We start from the raw sequence: 15412 nt of genomic DNA, 5'->3' as shown, positions 1-15412 counted from the left end.
AAGATATATTGTGAATGATGTTACCGTCCTGAATAAGGTAAGTGTGGAAGTGATCACAGAATGGTAAGATGTACACTTGATATAGATCCGAAAGGAAAAGAAAAAACTGACTAAAAGAGTAAATAATACGAAGGTCTTTGAGATAACAGAAGAGGAGAAAAAGCAGTATGTACTGGAACTTAAGAACAAGTTTGAGCTGCTGCAGACTGCTCAGGACCAGGATATCGACGAGGAATATTACAACTTTCTGAAAGTGATAGTCCAAGAAACCTATAGGGAAAAAGAAATCCAAAGAAGAAAAAATTAGTCAAGAAACACTTGTTATGATGAACTGAAGGCAAAAAATGAAGAGCAAGATAAACACTGACAAAGAAAAAATTTAGTATACTGAGTTATGCAAAGCCATTAGAAAGAGACTCAGAAAGGACATAAGAAGATTTAACACAAGAAAAGTAGAACAAGCATTAAGGGAAAACAAAGGATTTAAATCAGCAGCCACGAGCAGTAATACAGAAAGACAAATGATACTGAAACTGAAGAAACGTGAAAACTACCAAGAAACCTTCTGTCTGATCAACGATTGCCTGTATGGATTCTGTCAGTGTCAATCCACTGGTGATAATCTGGCTTATGTTACCCATATATGGACAAATTCAATGGAAAAGTTTGGTGAAACACAAGCAGTTGCTCTTGACATCTCAAAGGCTTTCATTCGTGTTTGGCATAAAGGTCTTCTAAACAAGCTTCCATCTTATGATTTGCCAACTGTTTTTTGTAATTGGTTATCCAGTTTTCTCTCTAATTGCTCACTGAGGGTGATGGTAGATGCCTCTCTGTCTTCTAACTTCTCTACTAATGCTGGTGTCCCCCAAGGTTTAGTTCTTTCCCCCACTATTTTCCTCTTGTATATTAATAATCTTCCATTGACTGAAAATACTCCCCATAGTTTTGCTGATGATAGCACATTGCATTCCACTTCCCATTTTGAAAAACCTTGCCCTGCTCAATCTGCTTCAACTTCTCGATATCCGCTACCAATTCCTTAAATGCTGATCTCTGGGTAATTCTCCAATGGGGCAAAGACAGCTTAGTTGATTTTAATCCTTCTAAAACTCAGTCTTGTCTTATATCTCGCAAAAAGGATTCTTCTGCTCCTATGCTTATCTTTGTGACACTCCGATTTCTAGGCAAAATGATATATCTCTTTTGAGGATTACCCTGACTTCTAAATCTCTCTTGGCACAAGCAAATTACAAATATTGCTTCCTCTTCATATAAAAAATCTGGTTTTTTTCTTTCACTCTCAGCATTACTTTTCTTTCAAACAGCTGTTCTGTCTTTGCAAATTGCAATCCACCCTACCATGGAATATTGTTCCCACGTCTGGGGCGGTGCCCCCAAAACCTCTCTTAGGCTTCTAGATTCCATTCAGAAGAAGGCAGTTAGGTTAATTAATGGCTCCTCTCTAACAGAGTCTCTCCACTCTCTGTCTCATAGATGTACTGTTTCTGCTGCTTGCCTTTTCTACAGATACTTCCATGGGCACTGTTCTTCTGAATTGGCTTCTATAATTCCTGCTTTCTCTTTCAAAACAGTCCGAACACGTGCCGCCACCAGCCAACATCTGTTTACTGTCCAATTTTAAACTCACAGAACTAACTTTTCATCTTCCTCGTTTTTTCATTCAACTGCTGTTTTCTGGAACAACCTTCCTTCATACGTATTTCCTGAAAAAAAAAATACTATCCAAGTCAGATATCTTCAGAAATCAGAAGCAAAGTTTATGAAGGGCTTTAACATTCTTTGTGCTCTATTTACCACATTTTGAGCTGTAAACAGATTATCTCTTCTTTGCTTGTACTGGTCATTGGTTCGGTGCAAATTAGAAACAATGCTCTAGTGTATGCCTCTGTGAGAGAGAGAGAGTGAGTCTATCATTGCACCATCCATATTGTTATGGGAGCCTTCCATACTTTCCAAATGACTGATAGGAGACCCAATGAACCATCCCTATCATATAGATGTCAGCTGATATTTTGCCGTGATATGCATTATGTATATCTATCTTCTATGTGTAAAATTGTATCCATATGCAAACAGAGTGTATGTAAGGGATTTCTCCTTGATTACCAGTTTCATGAGCGTTGGAGATGTTGCTTTGATCCTGTGTTAACAAAGCATTTTTTAAATTATTCTCTTTACTTAATAGCCTCAGTGTTGATGACTGCACTCTTGATATTCTCCACTCTTGATTCTCTTAATAGCCTCAGTGTCAATGACTGCAGTCTTGCTGCATGCCAGCCCATGGCAAGTCTGAAATTTCTGGAGTTATTCTGTTCATTCACTTGAAGACTTGAAACTTCAATATTCATCTGATGCATGAATGATTCAGCCTTAGTTTTTAAAAGATTTCTGTCTACAGGAATGTTTTTTTGTACAACATCAGCCATTCCAAGAGTAGATTACCTTTTCAAGATCCAGATAATTTGGCTTTCCTACCCGGCCAAACCAATTTCTTTACACTTTTAATCTTTTTGATCTTTCACAATGCTGAACTGTTTAATAATCTTGCCCTTTGAATGCATGCCATTATCTGCAACTTGTGAAATCTTAATTTTGTCTGTGATTGGCCAAAGCTATCTGCTTCGTATGAGCCACGTACTTATAATGAAATGAAATAAAAATTCATTTCATTATATAGTACGTTATACTGTACAGTAATACCCCGAAGTTACGCGATATGTGGGTCAGACGAAAATCGCGTAAGTCGAATTCACGTAAGTCGGGGTACAACTTTGCATATAAATACATATAAATTTTGTTTAATTGGCACCAAGGACTAACAAAAACACTAGTTTAAAAGGAAAAATATTTAATAAAATAAATGAGTTACGTAAAAAAGTTATTTCGATGTCAATGGCTTCATAAAATCTAACAGAGTCATCTGCCGACACAGCGCCTTCTTTTTTTCACACAGAATTTCTTCGTAGCAAGCTAATAATTTTTTATTCCTTGCTTTGTAGCTATAACGCATTCTTCATTGGAGTCTATGTTTTCTAAAATTTTTAAGCCCTTTTCAATTGAACTGAGACCTTCTGTCAAGCTTGCAATTGCCATTGCTTTTCTGGTGGAACTGGGTCTGAAGTGTCGGCAGTGATGTTTTGCTCACGCATCTCTATGAGCTCATTCATTGTCAGCTCCTCACTATGTGAATCCAACAGCTCGTTGACATCATCACCATTGACTTCCAAATCTAATTGCCTGGCAAGATTAACAACTTCTATCGTATGAGCGACATGATCAGTTTCTGGCGCTGTTTTCGTCTTGTTTTTGAAAAAAAAATGGACAAAGTTTCTTCCAGACACCATTCAATGTTTTTTTGTGAATTTCATCCCAAGATTCTTCAATGATTCTTACGGCATCTAAAACATTGAATTGTTTCCAAAAGTCTTTAACAGATATCTCACTATTTTGTCTCATAGCTTCATTCAGATGTGCAAACGAACGCCTCGTGTAGTAGGCCTTGAATGTTTTGATGACTCCCTGGTCCATCGGTTGAAGCAAGCTGGTTGTGTTTGGAGGCAAAAACACAACTTTCACATGTCGGTCGAAATTAATTAGGGTGGCAGGAGGGTGACCGGGTGCATTGTTAATAAGAAGGATCAATTCAAATGGAATCTATCTGTTTAGACTTGCAATAACGTTCGACTTCGGGTATGAAGTGGTGACCAAACCAGTCCTCAAAAATGGAAGCTGTCACCCAAGCTTTATGATTTGACTTCCAAATCACTGGTAAGCTAATTTTAGATATATTTTTTAAAACTCTTGTGTTTTTGGAGCGATAAATTAAGAGAGGTTTTAACTTGCAGTCACCAGCTGCATTCCCGCCGACCATCATTGTCAATCGGTCTTTGGAAATCTTTAAGCCTGGAAAGTTTTTTTATTCGTGAAAACGATGTAATTTCCGACAAAAGTTGAGCACGAATTCAAACGCACACATATAAATATGACAGTTGGAATGCAAATTCTTGTATATGTGTGCAGCTCATGCGGCAGCAAAGCTGAATTTTGTTCATCTTTCGCTCTCACTCTCCGCCGTTGCACCGTATATCGATAGCATATGAAAAACGACCTTGAAGATAGTGGGCGGCAGTGCTGCCAAATGAAAAAATCAAGAACCGCATAACTCTGAGTTCGCATAAGTCGGGTATAACGTTTCATTATACTGTATAATGAAATGAATTTTTACTAGTCAATATTAATATCTTTACACTAACATGAGAAATTGCCAATGAGTGTGAAAAATCACTTTGCTCCTCACTAGCTTTGATAACTATTGTAGCTCATTGTTAGCCTAAATAATAAATTAATATTCTTTCATTTTGAAATGTGAATATAGTAATTAAAAACAGAGTGGTGGAAAATTTTGGATTATTTTACCTTTCAGTGTCATAACGAATGTAAAATAGCATTAGGTTTATGGGAAATCAACTGGGACCTACCACATAAGTTGTTGTGACATGCTGGAATGAGAGGGTTGCTATAAAGGGTGTCAACTGTATAATAAAACTTCTGTACACTAAAACACCCATTTCTCAACATTCCATAGTAATGAACTGTAATAATGAAGTTTATGGTCAAAAGAGGATATTACATAAACCAAAAAATAAAAATTTGCACTAGCTGCAGCATTAGTTCTTTTGTCTGAATCTTGTTTTCCCTACTACAATTTAAATTGAAGTAGATGCTGGATTATCCTACATGGCAATATCTGTTTATGCTATTTGGGTGTTCATCAGTGATGCTTGCCCCAAGGCCAGCTGATCATTTTACATCCAGGTCAGAGATATTGCTACTTATACACACCACACCATTATCATTTCACCAGCAGTTACATGCTGAACATTTTAACCTAGTTTTTGGACTTCTTGCCAATCTGTACATATTGTTCAAAGTTAGACTGTGTGGTGGAATCTGCAAAGAAGGTTCTGGATATTATTTGACCTCATCAAATTCCTGCCAAAAGCAGTGTTTATACTGTAGCACTATTCACAGTAGAACTTGCTCTGGGACCCATACAAATTAAGCATTATAAAGTAATGTATGTGGTATAATGATTCTCTTAAGTATACATTATTCTTTACACAATATTCATTGTGACCCTCCACTCTCTTTTATGAAGAAGCAGAAATGCCATTCTTCTTCTTCTCACAGAGATTGCTTGGGTATTCACCTTTTCTGAATTCTGGCTCATAATGGAATTGGAGAAGAATCAATTAGCAGATGAGGCAGCCAAATCTGTAGAGTCCCTCCATGATCATGGTTTTTTGGTTCTATATGCAGACTGTAAACCAATAATCCATTGGTAGTGTATTGCAGATTAGCAAACTTTATGGAATGACTAAGAGATGAATAGCCGACCGGGCTAGCCAGGTGGGTAAAGTGCCTGCCTGGCAACCCAAAGGTCATGGGTTCGAATCCCACCTCGGGCTTGGATCAAAGTACTGCAAAAACCTTGGGAGGTGCATTATGGCCACAGAAGCCGATGCGCCAACAACTACCAAAAAAAAAAAAAAAAAAATTGTTAAAAATAAGTTGGTAATCATGGTGTGGAACTCTAGTTTATGCAAGATAGTAGAGGTAGTTATTCTGGCCAAACTTTGCATTGGACATAGCTGGCTCACACACTCCTGATAAGGATTTTGATTCCCTTCACCACACGAGCATTGTGGGGTACTTTTAATCTACCTACCATATACTACTTGAGTGCCCACATTTTTGAAATGAGTGATATGCCCTATTCACCACTTTTGAACATCTCCCTGGGCCCCTCTGCATTCAGGCAGTTTTTAATGTGAAACATCTATAGTGGCACCTAACAATGGAATGTAATGGAAATGCAAATGTTGTGGTCAAATATTTGTATTGTTGCAATCTTATTTCTTGCAGGAAGTATGATTGTGCTGATGTACTCTCTATGTTACAATCATACTATTCTGCAAATGGATTTTGCTAACCGCTTCCAAGCCAAGGATATTTCACATAAAACATCTTTCGTGCATAACTGATGCATGAATGATACACCCACTTTAATTTTTTTAAGAATGATGAACCTGCACTGTTGTGTGCAACTACTTTTAGCTTTAAAGACCATTTTTAATTCCTTTATTTATTTATTTTTTTATTGTTTTATTCTGTCTGGCGTTTTATAGGGCAAGTATATTTTAACTGTTTAATTTTCAGTTTTGGAATATTTTAAAACTGTACTTGTATTATGGCTTTTGTTGCAAGCTTGCCATTAAATGACAATGACTCTGTCTAATGGCTTTATTTTAAGGACAAACCCATAGCAATGAATATAGCTACTTTAGTTTTGCTGACTGCATTTATCCTAAGTTTTTTACCATTGTATTCTTCCCTATGTTTTGTTAAATTCTTGTCTTGTCTCTTCTTTTATAATGCCATTGATGAAATAGTATAACCTGTCAATAAGGTTATATACTATTTATACTATTAACAGACCCACAAGAAATTCTCCTTCTGAAAGAAACACAAGGGAATAATTTATAAAGGAGAGGGGCATTTATTTGAAAAGAACTGTTTCTCAAATGAAATTTTTCCAATAAAATACAAGTTCTTAAGCAATCATCTGTGTTTTTTAACAGTAAAATAGATAAATTTCTTTCAGAGAAAAGAGTTATGTTCAAGTTAGTAATTTATCAAATGAACTATTCTTTCTTATATGATTAAAAGACAGTGACAGGTTAATCCGTATTTTTAGCATTTGTTGAGGCATATGATGCAAGAAAGCAAGCTTATACAGCATCAGCCCAAAAAAAAAAAAAAAAAAAAAACCCCTCCCCATTTCATCCATCCGGTCATGCCAAATGTTTGTCTAGTTCAGCCCGAAATTTATTTAGGCTATCAACTTCTACAACAACTTATATTTGGGAAGGGTGATGCTTTAAACATTTATTGCAATATCTGTTATATTTATAATAATAATTGAAATAAAACTGAAAATACACTGTGGATTTTACATCCTTGAAATCACTCTGTAGTTATCCTTGGACTACAAGTGTTGCTAAGTATTTGGTTCTTCAAAATTTTGGCCTTTTCCCAGATCTACTCATTTGTTTTTAATGTAATTCTTTATTCTAGAATTGCATGTTGCTTCTCAGCTTACATTGGGCTGTTCAGAAGTCTCATTCTGTATTTGCAGTTCTACTCCTGTTAGCCTTAACTGCAAGCATGTGTACTTTAAAAATAAAAGGAATATTGCAAATGGATCTCAAGGGGACTTTTTAGCTGAATGCCCAAAGTAGTAATAAAAAAAGAAAAAAAGAAAGGATACAAGGCTAAAAAGATTTTGTAAATGAATTGAGGATTCCTAACTTAGTTGATGACATGCTAATGAGCAATACAGAAGAGAAACAGATGCAATGAATGTTTTAGCAAAAGGTTTACCATTATGTGTGTGTACTTTGTAAATGCTTGCAAATTTGGGAAGAAATATATTGATTTCAATTTCATTTCATTTTGTCATGAGTTATTGTCATACAATTTCTGACTTGTTACTTGTTAGTTTGAAAAGTGGAATTTTGAAACTGCACTTGTCTACAGGTGGAAATTCTAACCTTAATGATTCAATAATTGTGACTTTCTGCAAAAGGTATTTTATTTAATTTTTATATAAACCATCAAGAAAATGAATCAATGAGGCATCAGATAAAGTGGAAGAATAAATAGCAGTAGAATGCCACGTTTAATTAAATGCAATACTTGAATGTGTCGGTTTGGATGAGTGAAATTTTGGAAAAAAAAGACAAAAAAAAAAAAAAAAAAACATCTCTGTAAAAGACCTCCATATATCAAAGTTGCAGATTTTTGTCCCTTCAATTTTGCTGCAATGAGATTTGTTCGTATATAATTAAAAGCATTTTGGATGTTCAGATAGACATTACATAACTATAAGTAATGTTTATTAATGTCCACTTAATAAACTTTAGATGCACTTTAGTCCACTTTAGATGCAAAAAGATGTGAGATCACAGTGATTATTTGAGGGATCCAGGATAATAGCATAACATTCAGTGATGTGGCTTTTGCCTTTTCCATATATTAAAAATGAGTTAGGAAAATTTTTTTGCAAATTTCAGAAAAAAAGTGATTTAAATAAAATTAAAACTTGCTCATTTATAATTTGATATAAATGCTTAAAGTAATTTAAGATACAAGGCCTGAATATTATTATTTCTGAAACAGTTGTGTGGCAAATTAAATTGCTGTATATTTAAGTATTGGAAACTATTTGGTGTTTCCTTTTTACTTTTTTGCTTTGCTACAACTATAGGTACTTCATGAATCCTCAGGTGCAGTTTAAAAAACCCAAGAAGAAACTACGCAAATCAAGGAAACGTGAGATACTGAAGGCTGAGGATATAATCCCCATACCTGGTGAAGAGGACCAGTTGGACCATGGTTCCAGGTTTGATGATAACTTTTTGTTATGAGAAAACTACTAATACCTGCGAGTTACTGTTTTTATTGTTTTCATTTAATTATAGAACACATCAGTTCCTTAAATTAATATTTGAAGTTGAGATTTTGAAAGAATTGGATTGGAAATTTTATTGGTATTAATGCAATTCTTGGAAATTATACAGATTCTTTGCTGCAAGATAAAATAGCTTTATGTCTGTTTATTTCTTAATACTGTATATTTAATTATACAGTAATATATATATATAATATTACAGATAATAGAAAGAATAAGCAAATAAATCCAACAATAATACCATCAGGGACCTAAGATAACGCAAAAAAAAAAAAAAAAAAATTATCGCTTTTTACCGACAATCTAGATGACGTCAACTGGGGCCAACCACCCAGAATGAAGGCAAAAAACGACAAGAGGTTCTCTGTTTCTGTGATGATCAATATATGCTAAGTAATTTAAATCTAAACCAAATATAAACCAGTATAGGGCTAAAGTAAATCGAATATAAAACGAAAGATGATAATAAAATTTAGCAATATTAGAATCAAAGGTAAGAAATATAAGTAAAATATAAATGTAAGCATATATTAATCATCGTTGACCCGACAGAGAACGTAATTTAATGATTAAAATAAGATTAAATATATAATACATACTACATATTGACCGTATCTAGGACATAATGTAATAGTCGTCAAAATAATATGTGGTGCCCCCTATGTGATGGATACGGTAAAAATAATTAATTAAATTAAATTAACGCATTGAGAAACATGCAGATAGTAAGAAGAAAAACTATGTACCAGGAACTGATGCTTCTATTGAATTTTTTTTTTTTTTTTTTTTTAGGGCGAATAAAATTTGGATTACTGAAATGACCATTAACATTAGTAGTGGCATTTTAATTTAATTATATATATATATGTATGATATTACAGGATATTTTTTAATGTAAAAATATTTCATTATGGAATCCTTTAATATTTACAATGTTTGTAAACAAGCTTTCTGAATGGCCCTTATTTTATGAAGAAGTACTCATAAGAAACAAATTTTAAATTTCTGCTGTTATTTTATTATTTAACAATTGTGGTTTAATTAGAAATGCTAATGTTTGCTACTGTGATAGTTCTCAATTATATTTTATTCAATAGCAGAAAACTGAGCAGCTATATATATATATATTTCAGTCCTGTGTTAAGTTGGGTGCCAGTAGAAACGCATAGGTTACTCGCAAGAGGGTCATGTCTCTTGGATTTTTGTGGGTTGGATGTGGTTTCAAGAGTTTGGAATCAAGTTCATATTATTACCTCTCGGCAATATTGTTACTCATAGTAAAATTGTATCCTATTTTAATGAGTAATTTAGTTATCTGTTGTTTAGTTATCTAGTCATGTTGCTGAATAGCATAGTTTGCATAGTGTTTATTCTTCTGTTTTGGCATTTAGATATTTTTAGTGTATTTAAATACTGTGGAAATCAGAATGGAATAACAGAGTATGTACCAGGAACTGATGCTTCTATTGAATATTTTTTTTTTTTTTTTTTTTTTTAGGGCGAATAAAATTTGGATTACTGAAATGACCATTAACATTAGTAGTGGCATATGATCCAAGAAAGCAAGCTTATACAGCATTAGCCAATAAAAAATAAAAAAAAACACTTCCCATTTTTTTTTTTTTTATTTTACAGATTAAAAGTGTGCATCATGCAAATACTTACTATGTAGTTTTTGTGTTATTTATTAATTTTTTCATAGAAAATACAATGGAGTAATTAACCCATTTGGGCTATACCAAGTTATCTCATGTACGCCAAAAAAAGTGTGCAAATTATATAGATTTTTTAAATAAATTAGCGCTTGAGCTAAAAGAAAGGCACAGAAAAAGTCTTCATTACTCATTATATAAATAAATTTAAAAAATCAAGTGGAACGCACAAGCAGTTATTAGGTATTAGATATGTTCGGGGTCTGGTGGCACCTGGGATTTCTCCCATCTCCGCGTATGTTCTCTGTATCGGACAAGCCAGAGATTTAAAAGTGTGTGGGATATGTACTGTGTAGTTTGTTGTGCCCATTGTTCATCCGGCCTGTTAGCGGCCGGGCCCCTAGTGAGACCCGACGTTACCAATACTCGCCACAGGGAGGCCGGCCGGTTGTTACCAATATTTGTACTCTGGCTGGTCTTGCCACTTACTTTCCTGGGATTTCAGTGGCTAGGACCAAAAAAAAATAAATAAATAAATAAAATAAAATAAAATAATAATTATAATAAATAAATAAATCGAGGTTGATATTAGTGATTACTTAGCAAGTTAGTATTAATAGTACGCGACGTGGGGCTGTGCCGTGAAAGTGAGTTTTAAAAACCAAATAGGTTCAGGCAAGAATTTTGATGTTCTCTTTTGATTTTGAAATGTAGGGCTAAACGCTGTGCAAGACAAAAGTTTGGGGGAAGGATGAAGACTGGGGGGGAAGAAGTTGGAAATAAGGGGCCGACAGAGTAGATAGCCCCTGCAGGTAGTGAGGCATGCCTGTGCCCCACCAGAGTGAGAAAATTGGGGAGGCAAGGAGAGGCAAGCCTCTCTTCCCCAGGAGTTTGGAAAGAAAGATCCGCTCAAGAGAGTGCAGATTTGGGTCGCCAATAGGCTGTTCCGGTGGGAGAGTGCCACCGTATGTCGTCTCCATCAGTTTGCAGGCCCTAAAAAGCTGGCTGTTGAGTCTCATCTAGGTGGGACACTAATAGGGGATTAAATCTGGGATGTCATCCTTCCAGACTGCATGTGGTCTGGGTCCTATTTTCTGGTCATTATCTTGGGGTCATAATCAAGTCTACTGGCTGTCATTATGGGGTTTTATCCCTTCCGTGATGTTTGATAGTCCTCACACTACCTTTTGTCATTATATAGTGGGTCTATGCTGCAAGGTCTGGGGGCAGTGTCCCTTTGTTCTGATGTTGCGAACTAACTACATTCGGACACATGGCCGCCACAAGTGGACAGGCGAGGTAAGCGTCGCTTACGGGCAGCAGTTCAAGAGGGTGGCAAAATACTTTTCGATATTGTTTTTGTGAATTATTTTCGTGGGTTCAGTATACTTCATTTAGGACGGCAAATTATATTTTGCTTACTGGCGGCACAGGAACGCGTGCTACCGTTCTGACATTGCTGTACGATATAAGTAAAACGAAAGCCGGTTGTTTGCTGCCAGGTGTAAGAAAATCCTGAGAAAACTCTGGATTTAAGTGCCTAATGCAAAATTAGCCAGATAAATACCTGAGAAAATACGTTTCAGTCCTAAATTTGGAGGTATTATTGTTTGCTTCGGGTATTATTGTATCCCAAGATATTTTGTGTAGTTCCAAATAACATTTAAAACTAAAAACGAGATATCTTGGGATAATCCATGAAGGGGTTAAGCTATCAACTTCCACAATGACAGATGGAAATTTGTTCCCGCAATCAACTACTCGCTGGCTAGAGACAAATTTCCACACATATTCTGCAACTGCCTTTCCTCAGTTTGAATATATGCCCCCCTCAAGTGCATAATCTGAGAAAGAGGAAGAATCCCATCAGCATTCAAAGCCTTAAACAACTCAGTCAGATCACCTTGCAGGTGCCTAGTCTCCAGATGCTGCAATTTGCAGAACTTAATCCTTTCTTGGTATGAGCAACCCTTTCTTCCCCTCACTCATCTCGTTGCCCTTCTCTGTACTGTTTTCAGCAGTTTTACCTCCTTCCTAAAATGAGGCCTCCAGACCTGTATGCAGTACTCAAGTTATGACTTGACCATTGCCTTATACAAAGGGATAATCACCTCCCTATTCCTGCTAGCAAAGGTTCCTGTATATCATTGACAAGACCCCATGAGCTGCTCTGGCACCTGTCTGCACTGCTCAGAAAACTTCATATCTGACTGCACAATTACTCCCAGGTCTTTTTCATTCTCCAATTCCCTGAGTGTAGTACCACACAGTTGGTACATTTCTCTGGGGTTACTGCTATCCATATGCAGTAATTTGCATTTGTCAATGTTAAACTTCAGTTGCCACCTCTCTTCTCATGTGCCCAACTTTTCTAGGTTCTGTTGCAGCTGCATACCATCATCTGCAAACTGGGCTTTAAGCCCATTATACCTTCATCAATATCATTAATAAATATAGAAAACAACAATGGTCCAAACACCGAACCCTGGGAGACTCCACTAATAACATTAGTTCATGACGAGCAGTTTCCATTAATTAGCACTTCTCCCACTCAACTGATCTTTTATCCATGGCAGCAACTTTCTCTTAATGCCATACTGCTCCAATTTGTACAGTGGTCTTGTGTGTGCAACGGTATCAAAAGCTTTCCTGAAATCCTGGTATATGATATCAAAATTATTTTTTGCATCCAATTGTTTTGTGACCATATCATAGTATCCACTCAGATTTGTTAGCCAAGATTTTCCCCTTAACAAATCCATGCTGTGTCTGAACTATAACTGCAGTCTTGTCTAGATGATCCTGCCTTGCTTCTTTAACCGGTGACTCCATTACTTTCCTGAGAACAGAAGTTAAATTAACAGGTCTGTAATTACTCGTGTCACCCTTTTGATCCCCCTTGTGAATTAGGGATACATTTGCACTTCTCCAGTCCATGGGGGACCTCCCCTGAATCCACAGATGCTCTCATAATTGTGGCTAAGTGTTTACTTACTTCCTTTGCTGCCTCCCCTAATATAACTGGATAGATCCCGTTTGCTCATCTTCATAGTTTATGGGTCCTGTTTTGCTTATTAGTATGCATCTGTGGTTGTAATAATTGGGGCAGTCATATAAGACATGGGTCTGATCCTCATCAGCGACACAGGTACATTTTGGGTCCCGCATGAAGCCCAATTGATATAATTTTCCATTTAGAGAGCCATACCCTGTCAGCAAAAATGTAGTAAACAAGCCTGATGCAAAACAAGATGGTGATTTAGAGGAGACTGGAGTAGCCCATGGGAGGAATCTCATAGTGACTTCCCCTTTCTTTGTTAGATCCACCTATCTTCCGTTGCTGGTATAGATAGGTCAGTATACACTTCCTTTCCTGTTTGGTATCAGCTGTGAGGTCTAAGTTTATCCCTAGGATATTAGTAGGGATCTACTAATATCCTAGGGATAAGATTGGTGAGGGGAATGAAAGGATCCTCTTACCAAGAGAGGCTTAAATTCTGCAAATTGCAGTGGCTGAAGACTAGGCACCTGCACGGTGATCTGATTGAGGTGTATAAGCCTTGAATGGATTGAGCACGCTGAATTCTGATGGGATTCTTCCACTTACTCAGATTACGAACCTAAGGGGACATAAATTCAAATTAAGAAAAGACAGATGTAGAATAGATGTGCGGGAATTTGCCTTTAGCCAGCGGGTGGTTAATTGCTGGAGCAAACTTCCATCTGTTGTTGTGGGTTAAATAAATTTAAGGAGGAACTGGACAGGCATTTGGAAGGAATGGTGTGATTTTTTTGGCTGATGCTTCATAAGCTCATACACTTGCTTTCTTGTATCACATGCCACCACTACTACTACTATCTGTCTTTTGATTCTGTAATTCAGTCGTCTTTTTATTGTTCCAGGTCTAGTGGTAGTGCACCAGCCGAGACTTGCAGAGCAGGGGCACTGAATGTGGGGGCACACCATAGTGATGTTAACAGTATGTCCCACTGAATAGAACTCAGTTTAGCTTGGTTGTTAGCTGACAGCATCCTGGGAAATCATCTGCAGCCCCCATGGGTTATTACTGGGAGAAAGATAGCCTTGCAAATTAGCATTAGCAGAGGCATATGATGCAAGAAAGCAAGCTTTATACAGTATCAACAAAAAAAAAAAAAAAAAAAAAAAAAAACACTTCCCATCCATTCTTTCCAAAAGTTTGTCCACTTTTTCCTTGAATTTATTTAAGCTATGCACTTCGACAACGACAGATGGAAGTTTGTTCCTGCGGTCAACTACCCACTGGCTAAAAGCAAATTTCCGCACATCTATTTGACAATAGTCTTTTTGACAGCAGGCCCAATGTTTGGAGCATTGGGCCTGCTCGATCCATTCAAGGGCTTATACATCTCAATCAGATCACCTTGCAGGTGTCTAGTCTCCAGCAAATTGCAGAACTTAGCCTTTCTTCATAAGAGCACCCGATTTGTTTCCCTCACCAGTCTCCAGCAACTCTACATCCTTCCTAAAATGGGATCTCCAGACCTGTACACCCCTTGAGTACAGTACTCAAGGGGTGGCCTGACCATTCCCTTATACAAGAGGATAATCACCTCCTTATCCCTGCTAGCAAAATTCCTGTATATCCTTGACAATACCCCATGACCTGCTCAGAAAACTTAATTTCTGACTGCACAATTACCCCCAGGTCTTTTTCATTCTCCACTACCCTGAGTGTAGTACCACACAGTTGATATATTACTCTGGGGTTACTGCTACCCATATGCCGTACTTTGCATTTCTCAGTGTTCAGTTGTCAGACTTCAGTTGCCACTTCTTGGCCCATCTGCTCAACATTTATAGATCCTGTTGCAGTAGCATACTGTCATTAACAACCCTACCAACCTTAGTATCATCAGCAAACTTCAACATTAAGCTTGATATATCTTCATCAATATCATTGATAAATATACAAAACAGCAATGGGCTCAACACCAAAATCTGGGGAACTCCACTAATAACATTAGTCCACGAAGAGCAGTGTCAATTGATCCCCACTCAACTATCCTTTTATTCATTGTAGCGACTTATATCTTATACCAGGGGTGGCGAACCTTTTTAACGGTGCATGCCAAAATTGGCTAAATCTTTTAAAAAACTACTCTTGCGGGATCCTTGGAATTTTTTGCTTGCCGCTCTGAAGGCGATATTCAAAACATTTTA

At 36.6% G+C, this 15412-nt stretch overlaps 1 protein-coding gene across 1 annotated transcript in view; it reads left to right on the top strand.

Annotated features, from left to right (window-relative positions):
* LOC150084627 (U4/U6.U5 tri-snRNP-associated protein 1) overlaps positions 1-15412 on the top strand; it is a 343250-nt gene that overhangs the window by 218687 nt on the left and 109151 nt on the right. The window contains exon 12 of the mRNA XM_090375366.1: positions 8373-8488. Coding sequence (XP_090231492.1) covers positions 8373-8488 — 116 coding nt within the window. The remainder of the gene's footprint in view (positions 1-8372; positions 8489-15412) is intronic.

This window comes from Mastigoproctus giganteus, chromosome 6 (assembly GCF_048544385.1).
Source record: "Mastigoproctus giganteus isolate SK-2022 chromosome 6, ASM4854438v1, whole genome shotgun sequence".
Classification (NCBI taxonomy): domain Eukaryota; kingdom Metazoa; phylum Arthropoda; class Arachnida; order Uropygi; family Thelyphonidae; genus Mastigoproctus; species Mastigoproctus giganteus.
Note: the sequence above shows the minus strand (reverse complement) of the source record. Positions and strands in the feature narration are given on the sequence as shown.